The 22,289-nt window shown below is 39.6% G+C and overlaps 1 protein-coding gene across 9 annotated transcripts in view; it reads right to left on the bottom strand.

Annotated features, from left to right (window-relative positions):
- Positions 1–1,368: 1,368 nt before the first annotated feature.
- LOC140716930 (centrosomal protein of 164 kDa-like) overlaps positions 1,369–22,289 on the bottom strand; it is a 265,508-nt gene continuing 244,587 nt past the window's right edge. For 8 of the 9 annotated variants that reach the window (XM_073030055.1, XM_073030054.1, XM_073030059.1 and 5 more), the window contains 5 exons: positions 16,863–16,977; positions 14,066–14,395; positions 11,450–11,516; positions 3,994–4,116; positions 1,369–1,753 (listed from right to left, as the gene is read on the bottom strand). In XM_073030055.1, coding sequence (XP_072886156.1) covers positions 1,657–1,753; positions 3,994–4,116; positions 11,450–11,516; positions 14,066–14,395; positions 16,863–16,977 — 732 coding nt within the window. In that variant the 3' untranslated portion in view covers positions 1,369–1,656. The remainder of the gene's footprint in view (positions 1,754–3,993; positions 4,117–11,449; positions 11,517–14,065; positions 14,396–16,862; positions 16,978–22,289) is intronic. The other variant, XR_012096388.1, reaches the window with a different exon arrangement.

Raw genomic sequence — 22,289 nt, 5'->3', positions numbered from 1 at the left:
GATAGGCAATAAATTGCTGGCTTTGCCTGTAAACCAATGTTACATGAATTGTTACAATGTTACATAAGAAAGGCAGCATCATAATTTTGTAAACACAAAAGATTGTGTGGATGCTGGGAATCCAACGCACCACACACCAAATGCTGGAGGAATTCAGCAGGTCAGGCAGCATCTATGGAGGGGAATAAACAGTCGACATTTCAGGCCCAAGAAAATGTAGAAGAGTAGCTGAAAGAAGCTAAGGTGAAAGATTTTTAAAAATTAGACTTAAATGACCCACCTCGCTTTTTCTTTAATAAGACTGTGGTGGTTCAGGAAGGCAGCTCACCTCATCAGGATCTTTGTCATAATGCTGTAATTATACCCACCTGTACCACTTTTCCTGGCAAAGAAATGATTGAGGGTATGAAAAGTATATAAATGCTTGACCTAAAACTGATTAAAAATGGCCTGGGTTAAATATAAAGCTCCAAAACAGGCTTTACAAAGGGATGGTATGACTTCAAACTGGTGTCAGATGAATATAAAAGATGTGGCAATAAACTGCTTGTCAAACATAACATCGAGAAAATGTCTGAAAGTGAAGTACTAGCGAAATTTGAAAAGTCATAAAACCCAAATCCTGAAAGCATAGTGGATCCTATCAGCATGAACGTCTCACTATACTACCACAGCTGTATATAAATACTTGTGGCTTTCCTGTTCAGACTTAGGTGTATTCTTCAGACCTAAGATCTAAGAAACAAGTTTACTCGCCATTTACATTTACATGTATTAGGAATTTGCTGTGGTGTGTTGGTCAGGATGCAGCATGCAACAAAAACAACATTCAACAATTATAAAGAATAAAGAATTATATAAAAATAAACCTAGACATTAAAGTAGAGATATGGAATAAAATGTGTGTAAATTCATAAATACCAGCATGTATTTACAATGAAAAGTGGTTTAAAGTGCAATGCAGTGACGTGGGTATTAGATAGAGGGTGGTGGAGGGGGGGGGGGGCTAACTAGAATGATTGATAAAATTAACTGTCTAGGGAAGTAAAGTTTTTAAGACGGTGTGAAGTTTTTATTTTAATAGTCCTTTAGAAGGGAGCTTTTGGAAAAGTCAGTTTGCAGTATGGGAAGTGTCTGCAATGATTTTTCCTGCCTGCTTCTTTGTCCTGGACACATACAAGTCCTATGTAATAGTAGACTGTAGCCAATGACTGTTTCTACTGACCTGACAGTTTGCTGTAGTTTTTGTATACTGTGAGAGGATGCTGTACTAAACCAGACAGTAATAGCTGATGTGAAGATGCTCTCTAGGCAATGTGACACAGCATTTGTATTATCATGCAGAAAAAAACCCCAGAAACCATTGAATTTGAAAATAAATAAAGCATTTGATGCACACTTTAATTAGGTATACCTTTGGCAGAAAGCATGGTGAGACACCAGAGTTTTTGGTATTATACATATAACATGCTAAAAAATAATCACTCAGGTTACTTAAAAAAATATTAGTTAGAAAATATTTTATTGCTAACTATAACAGTTTCAAATTAATTACCATTATATTTTGTGAAATAGCACTTTTTAGAAGCATGGGGCTGGTTTATAGAAGACCTATTTGTTCACTACACGCGTCTAAATAACAATAATCTCAACTTTTCAAAATTGGTGGACTATGATTTGATTCTTTTCATCCAGTTCAAGTTGGATTAGGCCTTCCATCAATTCAGAGTTTTTCATTGCTTCAGTGAGGGAGCTAAAGATGAACATCAAGGAAAATTAACAAGTTTTGATATTTCCATACATCTCATTGTACACTAGACATCACTACAGAGCAATAGTCATTACGTATCAGAGTGCATCAAGTTCTAAAGGCAATTCCAAAGAAGCATGATGAATTTCAGAGTACCCACTCAAAATATCTCTTAAATCTATTCAGCCCACGATACTGTGCTGACCTTTTCACCTGCTCCACGATCAGCCGTCCATTTTTCTATCACCCTATCCTGTGGATATTATACTGTGACTATCTAAGAGTTTCTGAGATATCCCTAATGTATTGCCCTCTACCACCACCCCTGGCACCCACCACTCTCTGTGCAAAAAACTTACCTTTGACATCCCTCCCCATATCTATGCTTCTTATTATCTTGTACATCTCCAGTTGGTCAGTATTTCAAAACAGTCACTGCAATCTAAACTTGAGACATTACAACAGGAATTTAGAATCAAAAACACACGAGATTCTGCAGATGCTGGAGATCCAGAGTAACTCATGAAAAACTGGAGGAACTCAGCTGGTCAAACAGCATCTATGTAAAGGAATAGAGTCGATTCTTTTTTCTTTTGCAGAGACGTTGCCTGGACTGCTGAGTTCCTTCAGCATTTTGTAGGAATTTAACATATTTTTACTCATCATTAATGAAGGGACAAATAAACATTTTCAAATCTTCTTACCTCCTTTTATTGTGGTTTTATTCTGCTTAAATCAGGAAAGAACAAAGGAATTACTAAGTCAAACAATACAAGGTGCTCAGATGTAGATTGTTAAGTAGTTGAACGTCATGGATTGCATCTTTCTAAGCGTTAATTCAACTGCCTTTTGCCATTAGGCACGGTGACTCTTCCAAAGCCTTTCTACTGATGATATCACTAGCTTGGTTCAACTCAAACAGGCTAATTGTTTTTCAGCAGGCAGCACAGTGACAGATCTACGCCATTAAAAACATGTGCCTCCAGTATCACTTGAATCAAGGAGGTCACTTGATGTGAGAGATTACTTTGGCAGTTATTCCGAGGGCAATACAGTGTCTCTATAACTGTACAAGGCATGAAAATAAAACAGCATTTAGTGATCCTTAAAATATGTTTTCTTTTTTCTTTTGTAGCATGATTTATGGTCACTGTACCAGATGTGAGAGGGAAGAAAATTCACAGTTCATTAATGGGTTTATTATACACTCGCTAGTGGGTATGCCATGCCACATTTATTGCCCCCAGGAGTAGATCTCCTCTCAGTCATTTGACTCCTGTTGGTATTATGCTCGGGAACATTAGGGAAAATGAGGAAGATGAAATTTCAGAGAGATTTGTATCATTATGAAAATGCCTGCCCCAAAAATACTTCACTTAAAAATAACTGTGTCCAGGTCTTTGAAGATTGTAATGTGCTTCGGGCTGGCCTTCTTAATTTTGGTTACCCGTATCTGGATAACTTCTTAATTTTGCAAAGTGTTTGATTTTGTATTCTCTCCTCAACATAACCAATTCACAATTCTTCATGAGCTTCACCACAGCAAAATTATTGTTTCTGATTAATCAAATAAGCCAGCATGTTGAAATAGAATGTGCTCAACTGGGAAAAAAATCAGAGTGCCTTCAAATAAGCCCAAAGATAAAAACAAACTAGAACAAGAACTAGTACTAGAACAAGTAACTATACAAGTATACATATATATATTTATATAACTACAAAAGATTCATTTCATGATTCAGTGTGTGCTGAATCTTATTCCTGGAACTTGCCATTCAATGTTGTTTAGAATATAAGTATAAAAAATGTTATGATCTGTAATTCCATCTCTGTTAGCATGTCCTCAGTCATCTGAGGATATTCTTTGACATTCTACATTTCCATGATCCATGGATTAACTCAGTAACCAATGCAGGCAAGCTTCTCCTTTTCTGATATCGCAACTGCTGCAGTCTGAGCACAACAGAAATATTTCATGACAAGATCTTTTCCATGATATAGAACTCTCCACTCTTTCTTAGTAACAAGCAGCCAGGAACTTCCAGAAAGAGCCCAATTAAGTTTTGTCTTTGCTTTACTGAACTGTTTTAAAAAATAAATTTTTTATTGAATGTTAATTTATGTTGTTAAAAAGAACAAACTTCAAAACTTAATGATTCTTATAATACACAAAAGGTATCAGGAGACCTCCTTAGTTATGTTTCTGAGCCTTAAATACAATTGCTGAATCATTTAAAGGATACATTTTTGGGTTTTTTCTGTAATTTTCCAACCACCTTTTATTAGCTTCAATCACTTCTTTAAAAGAGATGCTCTTCTTTGGTACCATCTTTGAGTGGGACTGATTGAACATCTTCATCTGGTTACTGAGAGAAATAGCATTAATGAAATATCTACAAAACTGTAATTTTCACTCAGTGGCCACTTTATTAGATACACCTGCTCATTATTGAAAATATCTAATTGGCCAATTATGTGGCAGCAATTCAATGCAAAAAGTGGTCAAGAGGTTCAGTTGTTGTTCAGGCCAAACATCAGAATGAGGGAAGAAATGTGATCTAAGTGACCTTAACCGTGGAATGATTGTTAGCGCCAGACAGTGTGGTTTGAGTATCTCCTGGGATTTACACACACAACAGTTTCTGGAGCAGGGTTTCCCAACCTTTTTTATGATATGAACCCCTACCATTAACTGAAGGGTCCATGGATCCCAAGTTGAGAGCCCCTGCTCTAGAGTTTACAGAGAAAGGTGTGGTAAACATGAAAAAACACAGTGAGCAGCAGTTCTGTGGGCAAAAATGCCTTGCAAATGGGAGAGGTCAGAGGAGAATGGCCAGGCTGGTTCAAATTGACAGGCAGGCGACAGTAACTCAAATAACCACGTGTTACAACAGTGGTGTGCAGTATCTTCGGACCTTGAAGTGGATGGGCTACAGTGGCAGATCACAAACACACACTCAGTGGTTACTTTATTAGTTACTTGAGGTACATAATAAATTGGCCACTGAGTGTAAAATCAAAGTTAAGCACAAAATACTGTATAGGCATCATCAATTTACCTAAAATTTATCAATGGATTAAAACAGAAAACAACATATTGATAGGCTGGATCTAACTGCTGCTTTTTCTAACAGTTCATCGTGGTCAAACTTAGATCAGGATTTTTTTTTTGCCCCTGCTGGTCCTTTGACCCAAAAGCTTGCTATTCCAGAGTAAGAATGATTAGATACCTGCTTCTTTTATACAGATTTTCCAAACCCATATGGGATTACCACTTCACTGGCAGAATATCCATATTAAAAGATGGAATACCAGTTTTAAACCATGCCTATAACTGTCCTTTTCCCTCAAGGAGTAAGTTGAGGCCCAGGAAATTCAGTCTATGGATGAACACCCAACCTGTTAGCCGTTTACTTCTCTACTCTGATGCAGGTGGAAATGTAACCCTAATGATTTCTGATATTCTAAATTAACAAATTTAAAATAACTAATTATTAATTATATTGTTCACACATGATATAATGTTCAGCATTGCAATGGTGAGAGACCGGTTATGGATTCTGTTCCCTTTACCTTAAAAGGAAAAGGACAAAACAGAAGCTTCAGTAAAGGCTTCAGAGAGAAGACAGAATTGAGTGGTGTCACAACAACCACCTTAAACTGAGTGTCAGTAAGACCAAGGAATTGATTGTGGACTTTAGGAAGCGGAAATGGAGGGAACACACACCAGTCCTCCTCGGCGGAATCAGAAGTGGAAAGGGTGAGCAGTTTCAAGTCCCTGCGTGTCAGCATCTCTAAGGATCTATCCTGGACCCAACATGATGCAAGTACAAAGAAAGCACGTCATTGCCTATATTTCATTAGAAGTTTGAAGGGAATTGGTATGTCACTTGCAAATTACTGCAGATGTACCATGTAGAGCATTCTGACTGGTTGCACCACCACCTGGTATGGAGGGGCCACTGCACAGCCAGCTCCATTATGGGCACTAGCTTCCTCAGCATCAAGGACAGTTTCAAAAGGTGATGCTCAAAAAGAACAGTAACCAATCATTAATAACCCTCATCACCTAGGACATGCCATCTTCTCATTGCTACCATCATTCACCACTTCAGAAACAGCTTCTTCCCCTTTGCCATCATTTTTCTGAATGGACAATGAACCCATGAGCACGACCTCAGTATTTTTCCCTCTCTTTTTACATTACTTATTTATTTAATTTTCTGTAACATATACTTTTTGAAATTTATAGTTATTATTATTATTATTGCAATGTACTGCTGTCATTAAACAACAAATTTTATGATATATGGCAGTGATATTAAAACTGCTTCTGATTCTGGGGCTATTAAATCATAATACCGAAAGAAGAGGTACATCATCGGCTGCTTAACGTAAATGGAATTACTTCTAAATTCTGAGGAATTGCTTTGGAAATGAGCTCAGTTACTAGCTCAGCAAACAACTAACTTGAAACCAAAGCAAATGACTGCAGATGCTGGATGATGGAAATACAAATAGAGGACACAGATAATTCTCAGGAGGTCAGGTAAGTTCTGTGGAGGGAAGAAACAACTATTTCAGGTTGATGCCTGTTCAGAAGAAATTAGATCTGAAAGAGAGTAGGAAAGGAGGAAGGAAATAGTATGGTGAGAGATCAGGAAGCTAGAACTGCATGATTGAAGCTGGAATAAAGAGTGGAAGCTCATTAAGAAAGATACTTGCATAAGATCACTTGAAGTAGGCAACCAAGAATATATCAAAATCTATTGTGCATTGAAGCTGATCAAGTAGGATACACAAATTGGATACACAATTGGCTTGATGGTAGGAAACAGAAAGTGATTGATAGAAAATTCTTTTTCGTACTGGAGACTTGTTACTAGTGATGTTCCCCAGAGGTCTACGCTAGGCTGCTTGCAATTCTTCATGAAGAAGGCACGCCAGCGGCTATTCTTTATTAGGAGTTTGAGGAGATTTGGTATGTCACCACATTCTCCAGCAAATTTTTACAGATGTACTGTGGAGAGCAGTCTGGCTGGTTCCATCACCATCTGGTACAGAGTCTCCAATGCACAGGATCAAAAGAGACTACAGAGAGTTGTTGACCCAGCCAGCTCCATCACAGTCACAACCCTCCCACCATCAAGGACATCACTGAAAGGTGATGCCTCAAGAAGATGGTATCCATCTTTAAGGACTCTCACCATCCAGGCCATGCCCTCTTCTCATTATTACCATCAAGAAAGGAGGTACAGAAGCCTGAAGATCCAAATTCAACATTTTAGGATTAGCTTCTTCCCTTCTTCCATCAGATTGCTAAATGGTCTATGAACTGATGAACACTACCTCACTATTCCTCTTCTGCAATTTTGTAATTTTAAAAATTGTCTTACACAAAGCAACAAAGGGAGGGAAGGGGGAAGGAGGGAGATGGGGCAGAGGGGGGAGGGGAGGAAGAGGGGGGAAGGGGAAGAGGGAGGGAAGAGAGGGGAGAAGGGGGATAGGGGGTAAGAGGCTTTTTCCCAGGGTTGGGGGAATCAAGAACTGGAAGGCATAATTTTAAGGTGAGAGAGGAAAGATTTTACAGTAAGCTGAGTTACAACCTTTTCACCCAGAGGGTATGGTCAGCATAAGGAATAAACTGTCAGGTGAAGTGGTCCAGACAAGTACATGAACAACATTTAAAGGAACTTATAAAGGTACGTGGATAGGAAAAGGTTTAGAGGGATATGGGAAAAATTCAGACTATCTTAGATGGAAATCTTGGTCTGCATGGACTAGATGGGCTGAAAGTCCCATTTCCACTGACTCTGTCAATGGAAGTGCATGTCTAAACTACTTCTGTATGAACATAATATGTAACCAATTACATTGGCATAGAAAGATGTACATACACAAAATTGCTAAGAAATGCAGCAAGTTTCAACCTACAGACTTGAATAGAAATCTTGATGCTATAGATGGTTGCAAAGGCAAATACAGAGTGGTCAATTTATTTCATGCACTCAAGATCTTAATAGACAAGAGAGTAATAGCACTGAAATACGACTTCACTACTCCATATATTTCTTCATAGTTAGTTGATTTTGCGCCTGGAAATTCTGAACAGCAGCCAGCAAACTGAAGAGCGCATACATATACTGAGATGTGCAAAATTCTCATCTCCTGAAGCTAATCCTTCTCAATTATATTTCTATTGGCAACAGCCTTGGAAAATTATCAAAGGAAACTAAACTTTAAAAAAAACTTCACTCTTGTTAAAAAAACAATTTTTGATTTTTTTCTGCAGCTGATATTTAGCAAGTGGAACATTAATTAAATCTGTGTGCTTGCACAGTGTAATGTTACTGGCAAATTACTGTTTGCATATCACCTAGGCTGTCTGAGAACCAGGATGCTGCAATATTTGTTTCACAAGCAGTCAGATGACAGGAGGTATTCAAATGACTTTTTTTTACTAGGAATGGAGATTACTGAATAATGGAGTATGCCACCTTATGCAAATTTGGTCAAATTGATTCTTCACAAAGGAATACCCACAAAAATCTTCTGTTCACTTTGACATCAGGTGACAAGTAAGAAAGGAATTTGATTGCATACTTGGGTGTTGATCAAAGCTTGCCAATATTGGTAGAAAATTCATATATTGTTTAGACTTCATAAGTACAAGTGTATCAATTTATATGACAGAACTTCATCTGGGTTGGGATCAACTGACAACTACATTTCTCGAAGTCTACTAGCTGTGCTGATGCATTGCAAAATTGATGCAGATAGAGTTGGAATGAGCAACTCGGACAGGAGTCGAGGCAGAGAAGTTTCGATGTCCGACTATCTAACCCGGGTGTGAGGTTGGATCATTCTAAGTGCTGAGCTAATTTGGAGAGGTTGAGAACGGCTTCAGGCTGGATGGCATGGTCTAGGCCCAGAGCAATTTGCTGCAGTGGGGCCTGGGTCCTAATGCGAGGCACAATTCGGCGTTTGGACGATTTAAGTGCTGGCCCAGGTAGACTGGAAAAGTGGGGTATTGGGACCAGATTTCATTCGCTCTCCTATGATGGTCTTTCCTCTCTCCGTGACACTGTGGCTGTAAGACTGGCTCAGCTTCTGTGCTTCGTGTCTGCGAGCTTTCAGGCAATTTGCCCCGCTGATATGATAAAGTGAGACTGAGGCTTTGGGCCTACTCCAGGGATTAGAGTCCTACTCTAAGGACTCAATTTGGTTCAGAATGCTGTGCTTGCTTCTATTGTTTTTTTCCCCTTTCTCTGCGCATTTGGTGTTGGTCTTTATTTTTTTTTAATTGGGTTATTTTGGGTTTCTTGCTTTGTGGCTGAAAGAAAACAAATCTCAAGATTGTATAATTTATAAATTATTTGATAATAAGTGTACTTGAATCTTGATGTGTTTGTATCACTTTTATTGAGAGATACAGTATGGAACAGGCCTTTCTGGCTCTCCAAGCTATGCCTCCCAGCAACCCACCTATTTATTGCTACCCTAATCACAGGACAATTTACAACGACCCAGTAACCAACTAACTGGTATGTCTTTGGACTGTGGGAGGAAACCGGAGTATCCAAGGGAAACCCACATACACATACAGCAAACGTACAACCTTTCTTACAAAGAACACAGAAACTGAATAAAAGTGTTTTAATAAACACATACTTTTAATGTTCTGGGAATGTCCAGCAGCTTAATCTGTTAACCTGAATTCCGTGAGCTCCTATCAATTGATGGATTTGGTATTAGATCAGCAGAATGCTTCATAAAGTGGGATCACCGGCAGGTGGTAAGAGTGGGCTCCCTCAACTCTGCCCCTCTGACCCTCAACACAGGTGCCCCTCAGGGCTGTGTACCAAGTCCCCTCCTTTACTCTCTGTATACCCATGACTGTGTTGCCACCCACAGCTCCAATCTGCTAATTAAGTTTGCTGATGACACTACACTGATTGGCCTAATCTCAAACAACAAGGCAGCCTATAGGGAAGAAGTCATCACCCTGACACAGTGGTGTCAAGAAAACAACCACTTCCTCAACGTCGCAAAATCAAAGGAGCTGGTTGTGGATTGCAGGAGGAATGGAGACAGGCTAATCCCTATTGACATCAATGGATCTGGGGTTGAGAGGGTGAACAGCTTTAAAGTTCCCCGACATAAACATCACCGAACGATCTCACATGGTCTGTACACACCGGCTGTGTGGTGAAAAAGGCACAACAGCGCCTCTTTCACCTCAGATGGTTGAAGAAGTTTGGTGTGAGCCCCCAAATCCTAAGAACTTTCTATAGGGGCATAATTGAGAGCATTGTGATTGGCTGCATCACTGCCTGATAGAGGAACTGTACTTCCCCCAATCGCAGGACTCTGCAGAGAGTGGTGCAGGCAGCCCAGCACATCTGTAGTTGTGAACTTCCCATGGTTCAGGACATTTACAAAAAAGGGCCCGAAGGATTATTAGGGACCAGAGTCACCCCAACCATCTGGGAAACGGTACCGCAGCATAAAAGCCAGGACCAACAGGTTTCTTCCACCAGGCCATCAGACTGATTAATTCATGCCGACACAACTGTATTTTTATGTTATAGTGACTATCCTGTTGTATATAATATTTATTATAAATTACTATAAATTTCACATTGCACATTTAGATGGAGATGTAAAGATTTTTGCTCCTCATGTATATGAAAGATGTAAGTAATATAGTCAATTCAATTCAATTCAATGAAGGAGAGGGAAACCAGAGGTCCATGAGCCAGTACTCATCAGAAGGTCAGAGGTGGATAGGGTCAGTAACTTTAAATTCCTGGGTGTTACTATCTCAGTCTTGAATCCATCATATAAATATAATGGCAAAGAAAGTATGGCAGCGTCTCTGCCTTCTCAGGAGTCTTCCTCAGATTCAGCACATCATTAAAAACCTTGGCAAACTTCTATAGATGAGTGGTGGAAAGTGTATTTACTAGCTGCATTAAGGCCTAGTGAACACCAATGCCTTTGAGCGGAAAATCCTACAAAAGGTAGTGGATTCTTCCCCGTATGTCATGGGTAAAACCCTCCCAACCACTGAGCACATCCGTGTGAAATGCTGCCGTAGAAAAGCAGCATCTATCATCAAAGACCCTCACCACCCAGGCCATGCACTTTTCTCGCTGCTGCCATCAGGTAGAGGATACAAGTGCCTCAGGACTCACACCACCAGGTTCAAGAACAGTTACTACCCCTCAACCATCAGGCTCTTGAACAAAAGGGATTACTACACTCATTCTATTTCTGGTGTTCCCACAACCAATGGTCTCACTTTAAGGACTCTTTATCTTGTTATTTCATGCTCAAGTTATTTATTGCTATTTATTGAAATTTGCATTTGCACAGTTTGTTGTTCATTGATCCTGTTTACAATTACTGTTCTATAGATTTGCTAAGTATGCCCTGCAGGAAAAAGAATCTCAGGGTTGTATGTGGTGACATGCATGTACTCTGATAATAACTTTTACTTTGGACTGTACAGAAATCTATACATTCTCTGATGAAATAAGGTAAAGCTTGGAAAATGAATCCAGACCTATCTGTCTACTGTGACCATAGTGAAGTTTTATTTAATTAAGCATATTCTCTTATACACAAAGACACATGGAAAAAGCTCAAATGTGATAGCTACAAAGGCAAAGTGATCTCCAAATGCAACAATGGTACCTTGCTGAAATGTATCCTAACCGGCTCTCAGAAGATGATGATTTTCCAACAGGGGATTGCCTTTCTCCTGTCACAGAAGAATATTTTAAAACAATGCAATAAGCATATGAACTAAAGTCAATTTTCCAATTTATTAACTGAATGAAACTCCAGTTTAATTCATTCTCAAGGTTTTTTCCACCAAAGTTAGCATCGCTTAGAAATTCACCCCTTCACACACCCCTCCTCAGTCTGTAGTATTAAACAGGCAACACAATGTATTCTCACTGAATTTTTTTTTTCTGCACCCTAGCGCTATATATATATACCAAAGACTTCTGCACAGTATTGTAGAAACTTGAACATTTTAACCATGGTCTTTGCTAAAATAACCTCTGTAATACTTAACAGTCCAATACTACTTAGTGTTAGTGAAATGGCATGGAGGTAGAGAAGAACAAGCTGACACAGCCTGATAGTGCTTTTATTACCACTGACCATGGGAAAATTCTGGACATGTTTACTTTTCTCACTCACTCATCAACTGATTTTCAAGTCCAGAGATGTCAGGTTAGCTGCCATCATGCAATTCTATTTTCCCCCTAACTGGAATTAAGTGAGGCTCAAGTACAATGCACAGGACATTGTCAAAGATGAAAAGTCTTGCAAAGAGAAAGCAAGAAGATCAGTAAGTATTGATTCAATTTTGTCAACTTTTACTGCTCCAACAATGTCAATGGAAGGAAAGTCTGGTGCAATGCCTGGGTTAAAGAGAGGCTCTGTAGTAACATTCAGTACTGTGCAAAAGTCTTAGGCATACATATATATATAAAAGCTAGGGCACATAAGACTTTTGCACAGTACTGTAGTAATTTTATGAATTACATTGTACTGCTACCACAAAAAAAAATTTAACGACGTACGTGAGTGATGATAAACCTGATCTTGATATGTGTCGCTATTGTGGACTGAGGGTGGGAAGGGGGCAGGGAGGGAGAATCTTGGTTTGGAAAAGGGGAAGGAAGCAGGAAGCACCAGAGAGACATTCTGACATGATGAATAAACCAATTGTTTGGAATAAAATGACCTTGCCTGTTGACTTAGAGCTGGGTGTGTCTGCACCCACACCACCCTCTGACCCTGGCACTCCTTCTCTGCTACCTGCTCCATACCACTTCCGCAGCGGACCCCCTTCGCCATTCCCAAAATCCATTGCTTCCGACAGATTTACAAACTCACTCTCCACTCCACATTGACAAATACAGTACTGTGCAAGACTTGGGCACCCTAGCTATATATATGTGCCCAAGACTTTTGCACAGTATTGTAGAAACTTGAACATTTTAACCATGGCCTTTGCTAAAATAACCTCTGTAATACTTAACAGTCCAATACTACTTAGTGTTAGTGGGGGGGGGGGGGGGCAGAATCACCTTCATTCTTCAATCAATAACTTTGATTTCACATCCTGATTTAGTGATGCACAGGTTAGCAAAAAGACTCTTTCACTACTTACTCTGTCAAAATAATTAAGAAAACTTCAAAAAAAAACTGAACAGGTTATATTTTATTTGATTCCCATTACCATCAGTATGGAGCATCCATCTAAAATTGCTTAAAAATTAAATAATAGGAAAGGTTTTTAATTCACTTTGCTACACTCTCTTGGTAAATGTGTAATATCATCTGCATCAGCATCAGATTTATTTCCACTGACTTGCACTTAGTGGCTACTTTATTAAGTGAGAGAGGTCAGTGGAGAATGGCCAGAGTGGTTCAAGTTGACAGTAACTCAAATAACCACACATTATAATGGTGGTGTGCAGAAGAGTATCCCTGAATGCAAAACATGGTGAACCTTGAAGTGGATGGGCTATAGAAGCAGAAGACCACACCACCTTCCACTCCCGTATCTAAAAAAGTGGCCACTGAGTGTTTACGACGTTACATTTGTTGTTCTGTGGCAGCATTAACTTGCTCTAACAAAATCTAACTTAAGCATGTATAAATTGAACAATTTTCCATTAAAGATGTTGGAATAAAACAGATAAAGATATAATTTATGTTTGTTTGAACTATGTCTAACAGTTGAATGCAAATCTTCCAGAGTGGATTCGGGAACCAGGGAAACCTGGACTCTTTTCCACAAAAGTAATAGAGAATTTCCATCATTACCGATAAATGTCTCCCACTGAAAATGATGACAGCCCATTATAAGAAAAAGCAAAATGGACCATATTTAAATTATGTCTTTCATCTCGCTACTGGATGCACCCGAGGTAATTTACAAAGTTAAACACCATTATGAGGAGGTGTTGTCGTAAGGAATGAAGCAGCCAACATGTGTGCAGAAAGTGCCCACAAACAACAAAGTGATAATGACCATAAAATCTGTTCCAGAATCTTCACTGAGAGATAAATATTGGCCAGGACATTAATGATTACTTCCTACTGTTCTTCAAAATAGTGCTGTGATATCTCTTATATCCGCGAGACTGCAGGCTCTCATCCAAGCAGCTGTTCAGAACCAATGTAACGTCACGATAGGTAGAAATAGGATTAAAAATGACAAACAATTTAAGAATGCAGGATTTGATCATAAACCTAAAAAATGATAAATAATGTTTAACGTCTGACCTGGAAAGTATTTGCGCCATTTCTCACTTAACATATCGTCCAGAGATTGAGCTGTGGGATGATGGAATGTGGGATTTGTTTTTCTGTTCCAGGTCCATTGTGAAGACAGGGTAATGTTGTTAGGAGACCCGCCAGTCTGGGGGGCATACACAGATAAAGCTTTACTGCAGCCAGGACTGGGGATGCTAAAATCCTGGGCTGTGGAGAAAACTGGGGACTGCTGTGCTCCCATTGATCCAAGGACAGAAAGAACACTGTTAAGGTCCTGAGAGATTTTCTGAATGGAATCGCTGAGATACTGCATGTTGGCATGCTCCGTCATCAACGCTGCTGTAAAATTAGATTAGATCAAAAATTGAGACAAATATAAATAAAACACCTACAGAGGCAAACTCTTTATAGCTCTGAATAGGTTTGGGGCTTTGTGGGTTTATCCAAGGGGTACACCAACATGGGAAACTCTTTATAGCTCTGAATAGGTTTGGGGCTTTGTGGGTTTATCCAAAGGGTAATTATAAAAGATCACTTGTTTGGAAACTACTACCTATGCTAAATTAGTTGGTCAACTGATGTTCCACAGTTGGTTGTGCTACCCTGGGTTCACTGGAGAAAACTATCAGGTTATTTCCATCTGGAGTTGAAGGACTGTCCGTGTGTGGGAGGAAAGGGGCTTATTTTGCTGTTGTCTTGTTGCTTGGTGTGCTCTGTGTTGTTCTGCCGAGCAATGTGGGCATGCTGTGTTGGCACTGGAATGTATGGTGACATTTGCGGGCTGTCCCCAGCACATCCCTAGGTCTGATGATTGCTAACGCAAAAGACACATTTCATTGAATGTTTTGATGTACACATGAGAAATAAATATGAACTTGAAATCTGAATCTGATTTCGATGCTCCTCCAAAAGCCTGATTCATGTTCATTAATGGCATCTGAGGATAGGAACAGCTCAACTGTGATGCTCAGTGAAATCATTTGTTAAATAGTACTATTGGTTCTCAGCATGGAGTTTGCGATTGACAATAATGTCTGGTGTGATGACAGTAAATTTGAAAGTGTTCCATAAAGCAAATCTATGAAGCACAGTGCAGCTTTATGTATTATCACTGGTCACTCAGTGATAGTCCATGGGATGATCATAGGAATAAGGGGAAAACAGGGCAGAAGCAAAAAAAGATGAAGATATATATATATTGCTTTTCTTAGCTAAGTTGCAAATCTACAGTACTGCAACCAGATATAAATAGTCGCTGCAATATTAAACATAAAAATTCAGTAAACAGTGCTATTAATGTAATAACTATTGTGAGCTAGTGTTTTAACAGTACAAACTACATTTGTATGCCCTAATTAATGTGTTTATCTAATATAGATCTCCCACTTAAATTGGTAAATTAGTTTATTATTGTCACATGTATTGAGGTACAGTGAAAAACTTTGTTTTGCTTGCCAATCATATTGATTATATTGTTGTTTCAGTACAAGGGAAAAGCAATAAAGTGTCACAGAGGAAATGCAGTGCAAACAGACAATAAGGTGCAAGGTCATAATGAGATAGACTAAGGTCAAGAATCTATTTTATTACACTAGGGAACCATATAGTCTTATAACAGTGGGACAGAAGCTGGTTTGAATCTGGTAGAACATGTTTTCAGACTTTTGTATTGTTATTGGAATTGGTTTATTATTATATGCACAAAGATACAGTGAAAAGCTTGTCTTGCATGCTGTTTATACAGACCAAATCATTACAAGGTGCACTGAGCTAGATTGTTTTATCTTATTCTAGCTGTTAGAACAAGGGAAATAAAAGCAGTGCAGAATAAAAGTGCAAAAGCCACTGAAAAAGTGCAGTGCAGGAAAACAACAAATTTTAAAATCAAAACAAGCGCTTTCTCAGACAACCACAAATCCACATTTACTGACACAGGAAAATAATAGCTCACAACATGAGAACTTGTGAGTCAAATCTCTATACTGACATTCAGACCTATGAATTGTGATATATAGAAGGCTATGCAACTTCTTGTTTTATGAACTGGACTCTGACTGATTCATAGATATTTAATCAAGGCTATTCCTGCCCAATAGGCTTTGTTGCATTTTAACTGAAATATGAATTTATGAATCACACTAAAATACATACCCTCAATAGAAAGAACAGTGAACTCTTTTTAAAAAAGAAGGAATTATAAATCATTGGTTAGTCAATGTTTTTCAGAGCCATGTGAATTAAATTCAAAGTCATCAAGAAGTCTTTGATCTTGGCCTGATCAATCAAACACTGGTTTTGTTCTGAGTGTATCCTTGGTCCCACATATTACCCAATACAAATTGCTTTAATTCAGCTTTCAGGCTAGATATATGGTCCAACAGCGATGTAGGTCTTATTCAAAGCTGGGTAAAGGTATAAGGCCAACAAAGGGAAAAAAAAGTAAAGCTAAAAGGATTATGAAGAATAGTTAATTCCATAGAAGCAGAAAGCATGCAAAATAGCACAAGAAAATCAGAGTTAGCAGTGGAGAAACAAAGTCAAAAAGCAAAACAATGCAGGTGCTCAAAATCCAAAGTGAACAAAAGGAAATGTTGTAAATACTCAGCAGACCAGGCAACATCTATGAAGAAAGAAACAGAATTTCAACTTTGTGATCTTTTATCAGACCTCTGGTAACTGAGTTGAAACACTTCATTTCACTCTCCATAAATTCTTCCTCTGTATTTGAGTATTTCCAGCATTATGTTTACAGTAGCAGAGGAAATGCTGTCAATATAGAAGTGGGAATACTTGCTGTTCTGCTCACTTTTCTGCTGAGGAAGATCAATGCTGACAGTGCTGCTGATGTCATCCGAGTCTGTAAGATCAAAAGTAACAGCCTTTTTGCCCTCTGTGACTTTTGGCGAGTCTTCATCTGAAAGCTAACAGTTTAGAATGTTTAAGTTCACTCTTGGACCCACTACAAACAGCTTAAAAAATACAGCTTGTCTAGTGTTTAGTTTATAGACCTCATCCAGGATGGTAGTTGATGTGTGACAACCCTTGGTCATAGGAAGGACAACTGTTCTGATGAATAGTCTATGACAGCAGTAGGGAGTAGTCACAATCACACTGTCCTTGTGGAGCCAAAATCCTGCCTTTACAAAGTGGACAGTTGCCATGGTATTAAGTGATACTTCAATGATGTTAGACAAGACAGATACCCAGTTTTTTTTCCTATTGATACACCATAGAAAGCATCCTATTCATAAAACCACAAGATTTAGGAGAATTAGGACATTTGGCCCATTGAGTCTGCTCCACCATTTCATCCATTTTCCCTCTCAGACCCAATCTCCTGCCTTCTCCCTCTATTCTTTCATGCCCTGATTAATCAAGAATCTATCAACTACTGCCTTAAATATACTCAATGACTTAGCCTCCACAGCCACTTCTGGTAACGAATTCCACAGATTCACCACTCTCTGGCTAAAAAAATTCTTCCTCATCTCCATTCTAAAAACACACCCCTCTATTCTTAGACTCCCCCACCATAGAAAGCACCCTCTCCACAATCCACTCTATCAAGCCCTTTCAACATTCAATAGATTTCATGATGTCACCCCTTGTTCTTCTTAATTCCATTGAGTAGAGGCCCAGAGCCATCATATACTCCTCATATGATGAGCCTTTCAATTCTGAAATAATTTCTGTGAACCTCCTTTGAATCGTCTCCAATGTCAGTACATTCTTTCTGAGATCAGGGGCCCAAAACAGCTCACAATACTCCAAGTGAGGCCTCACCAGTGCTTTAAAAAGTTACAACACTACATCCTTGCTTTTATATTCTAGTCCTCTTGAAATGAATGCTGACATTGCATTTGCCTTCCTCACCACAGACTCAACCTGCAAATTAAACTTTAGGGAAACATGCACAAGGGCTCCCAAGTCCCTTTGCACCTCAGATTTTTGAATTTTCTCTTCATTTAGAAATTAGTCTACACTTTTATTTCTTCTACCAAAGTGCATGACCATACACTTCCCTATACTGTATTCCATCTGCCACTTCTTTGTCTATTCTCTTAATCTGTCTAAATCCTTCTGTAGCCTCTCTACTTCCTCAAAACTACCGGCCCCTCCACCTATCTTCATCAAAACCATCAATTCCATTATCAAAATCATTGACATATAATGTGAAAAGAAGCAGTCCCAACACAGATCCCTGTGGAACACCACTAGTCACTGACAGCCAACCAGGAAAGGCCCCCTTATTCTCACTCTTTACCTCCTGCCAATCAAGCAATGTTCTATCCATGCGAGTATCTTCAAGAGGGCGGCGCGACGCAGTTTGTAGCAGCCTCTCCGGAGTTGATATCTGTTATTTGTCAAGCGGGGTGCCATGCACAATCTTAATCTGATGAAAAATGGACAATGGAGCACGGAGGAACATCTGGAAATCTCCAGGAAGGCCTTCTACGTTGCTGCTGCTGTTGTGAGATCCGGGTCTCTGCTGGGAAGAACAGGCCCCCAGTCCTCGGGGTCGTGTTGCCGGTGGCTGGTGGCGGGGGCGTCGTAGTGCGCTCGGCAGAGGATGGTGCTCAGAGAGGCTATGACGGTGGGGATGGTCGGAGGCTCAGAGGTTCGACGGACTTGGGAGTCTGCTGTGGTCGGGGCGCTTTCACTGTGTGCTGCGTCTGCAAGGCTGGGTCCAGCGGCACTTTCATTGTGTGCTGTGTCTGCGAGTCTTGTGTGCTTGTGCTGAGTCCGGCGGCGCCGTGGAAGACCATAGCGGGGGTATTCCGTTCTGCGTGGGATGATGAGTCTATCGGGACCCTGAGGACTTGTGGAAACTGTGTGGTGGTTTCTTTTGAACTTATAGTCTTTTAACATCTTTGGACTATTTTTACTGTGCCCATGGTCTGTTTTTTTTTATCAATTATGGTATTGCTTGCACTGTTGTAACTATATGTTGTAACTATGTGGTTTTGTGTAGGTCTTGTAGCTTTAGTTTTTGGTTTGTGGGGTGGTAGAGCTGGTTTCCTGATTTGGTGTGTCTGGGTAGTCTTGTTTGTCTGGTGGGTTTGGAGCTCCTTTCCGGGGAATGCGCTAAGATGGTAGCACGATATTAATACGCAGCAGCCTCTCCGGACTCTTGGATTTGGGGATTGCCAAACGTTATGTGGATTTTCTGGTATAGTCTGTTTTGTCGTGTGCTTTTCTGATATCATTCTGGAGGAACATTGTTTCATTTTTTAACTGCATTGCAATTATGGTTTCTAAATGACAATAAACCGAAATTCAATTCAATAATACCACAGACTCTTAACTTGTTAAACAGTCTCATGTGTGGCATACTGTCAAAGGGCTTCTGAAAATCTAGGGAAATAACATCCTCTAATTCTAATTTGTCTACCCTGCTTGCTATTTCTTCAAAAAATTCCAAAAGATTTGTCAGGCAAGATTTTTCCTTAAGGAAACCATGCTGATTACTGCCTATTATATCACATGCCTCCAAGTATCCTAAAATCACATCTTTAATAGTTGACTCTAACATATTCCCAACCCCCGAGATCAGACTAACTGGCCTATAATTTCCTTTCTTATGCTTCTCTCCCTTCTTAAAGAGTGAAGTGACATTTGCAATTTTCCAGTCTTCTGGAACCATGCCAAAATCTATTGATTCTTGAATGATTATTACTAATGACTCCACAGTCTCTTCAGCCACCTCTTTCAGGCATGCATACCACCTGCTCCAGGTGATATATCTACTTTCAGACCTTTCAGCTTCCCAAGAACCTTCTCCCTAGTAATGGCAACTTCACACATTTCTGCCCCCTGACACTCTTGAACTTCCAGGATACTGCACAATGAAGACTGATGCAAATTACTTAGTCAGTTTACCTGCCATTTCCCTGTCCAGAATTGTTTTCTAGTAGTCTGATATCCCCCCTTGCCTCTCTTTTACACTTTATGTACCTGAAGAAACTTTTGGTATCCTCTTTAATATTACTGGCTAGCTTACATCCGTATTCTATCTTTCCTTTGTTACGTACCCGTGACACGTGACAGTGGTACCCTTGTCACGTGACTGGGGTTGAAGCTATACTGGACTTGAGGTAATGGTCTTGTGATGGTGGAGTGACGTCATTTTCCCGCCAGTAGAGATCATGTGACAGGTTTTTTTTTACAGGGTATAAAAGGAGGACCTCTCCCTGTGAGGAGGGGCAGTTCGTGGCTGGATTTGCCATGTTGACTTCATGCCACTGCGTGATTTAATGTGATGACGCAGTTTAGTTGAAAGATGAAGTTTTATCTAATGCCTGAAGTTTAAAAGGTCATTGCCAGCAGTTTCTTTACAATACTGCTAGTTGAGAATCAGTGGAGAGTGAAGATCGGAGTTCGGGAGTTAAAGATCGAAGAGAATCGATTTTCGACGGTGAAACGGGTTCGACCTTGTTTGATCCTTATTTGGAAGGATTTCATTGACTATTCTCGTGTTAATCCCTGGGATTCCAGAAAGGATTGAGAATAGTGTGGTAAAGGAAAGGTCAGTGCCTTTAAGCCGTTTCGTTTCGTAAAATTCTTCGTGGGAAAAGTTCAACTTTGGAAACTGAAGCAAAATGACGTGAAAGAGAATTTAAATCGTCTTAAAAAGTCTCTCCCTTAAATGGACTGTGAGCATTTTGAACTTTTGGCAATATTACTTTGAAGAACTGTTTAAGCTTCATCGCTTTAAGAACTGTTTAAGCTTCATCGCTTTAAGAATTGTTTAAGCTGCCGCACAGCAGCTGATTTCCGGTTACGTTAGTGTTTTGTTTATTTTTGGGGGGTTTGTTTTCAGTGTTTAATAAACGTGTTATTTGTTATAATAACCCTTGCCTAACTCATATCTTTATTGTTGCCTGAATACGTAACACCTTCTTTATGACTTTTTTAGTTGCCTTCTGTTGGTTTTCAAAAGCCTACCAATCCTCTAACTTCCCACTAATTTTTGTGCTATTAAATGCCCTCTCTTTGACTTTTATGCAGGCTTTGACTCCTCTTATCAGCCACTGTTGTGTTATCCTGCCTTTAGAATACTTCTTCCTTTTTGGGATGTATATATCCCTTCCAAACTGCTCCCAGAAATTCCAGCCATTGTTGCTCTGCCGTCATCCCTGCCAGTGTTCCTTTCCAATTAATTTTGGCCAGATCCTCTCTCATGCCTCTGTAATTCCCTTTACTCCACTGTATTATTGATACATCTGACTTTAAATTGCAGGGTAAATTCCATCATACCATGATCACTCATTCTGCTAAGGGTCCCGTTACTTTCAGCTCTCTAATCAATTCTGGTTCATTGCACAACAGCCAATCCAGAATAGGTGATCCCCTAGTGGGCTCAACCACGAGCTGCTCTAAAAAGCCATCTCACCGGCATTCTACAAATTCTCTTTCAGGATCCAGCACCTAGCTGATTTTCCCAATCTACTTTAGTATTGAGATCCCACGATTATCATGACATTGCCCTTTTGACATGAAGAAGTAACATAGTTTGGTTTGGCAATTGCTCACCACCTTATCTTTCGACTGGATATAGGGTAGCCTGTAGAACTCGTATTGAATTCTCCAACCTGACGTAACTTGCTTTCTTTCTGTCTGAATCAGGGCTTTCCATTTTTTACTTGCCATTCCCCTCTTCTGTTGTCCTTTCATTTGTGTATTCTGGTCTGCAGTACACATCCCCAGATTGCACACCAATTCCAACATATTACACAGACAAAGGAACTCCACTGCCCATTTACTGACTATATCATTTCACCTTATTACAAACATTTCCTCCATTCCACCCATTGCCCTCCCCAACCTCCCTGCTACTTACAGCAACTTGTTTTCCCTCTTTCTCAGTTTTGATGAAGGGTCTTCAACCTGAACCATTAACCTTTTACAGCTGCTGCCAGACTTATTAAATTTTTCTGTCATTTTGTTTTTAATTACAGACTTCCCAAAGCTGAGGTAAGGATCATTGTCCTTAACATTGACCATAAGACATCGGAGCAGAAATAGGCCATTTGGCCCATCAAGTCTGCTTCCTCATTTAATCAAGGCTGATTTATTTTTCCCTCTCAAACCCATTCTCCTGCCTATTCCTCATAAATTTTGACACTTTTACTGATCAAAAACTCATCAGCTACCGCTTTAAATATTTAAATATACCCAATGACTTGGCCTCCACAGCCTTCGCTGACAATGAACTCCACAGATTCACCAACCT

Source organism: Hemitrygon akajei, chromosome 26 (genome assembly GCF_048418815.1).
Source record: "Hemitrygon akajei chromosome 26, sHemAka1.3, whole genome shotgun sequence".
NCBI lineage: Eukaryota > Metazoa > Chordata > Chondrichthyes > Myliobatiformes > Dasyatidae > Hemitrygon > Hemitrygon akajei.
Note: the sequence above shows the minus strand (reverse complement) of the source record. Positions and strands in the feature narration are given on the sequence as shown.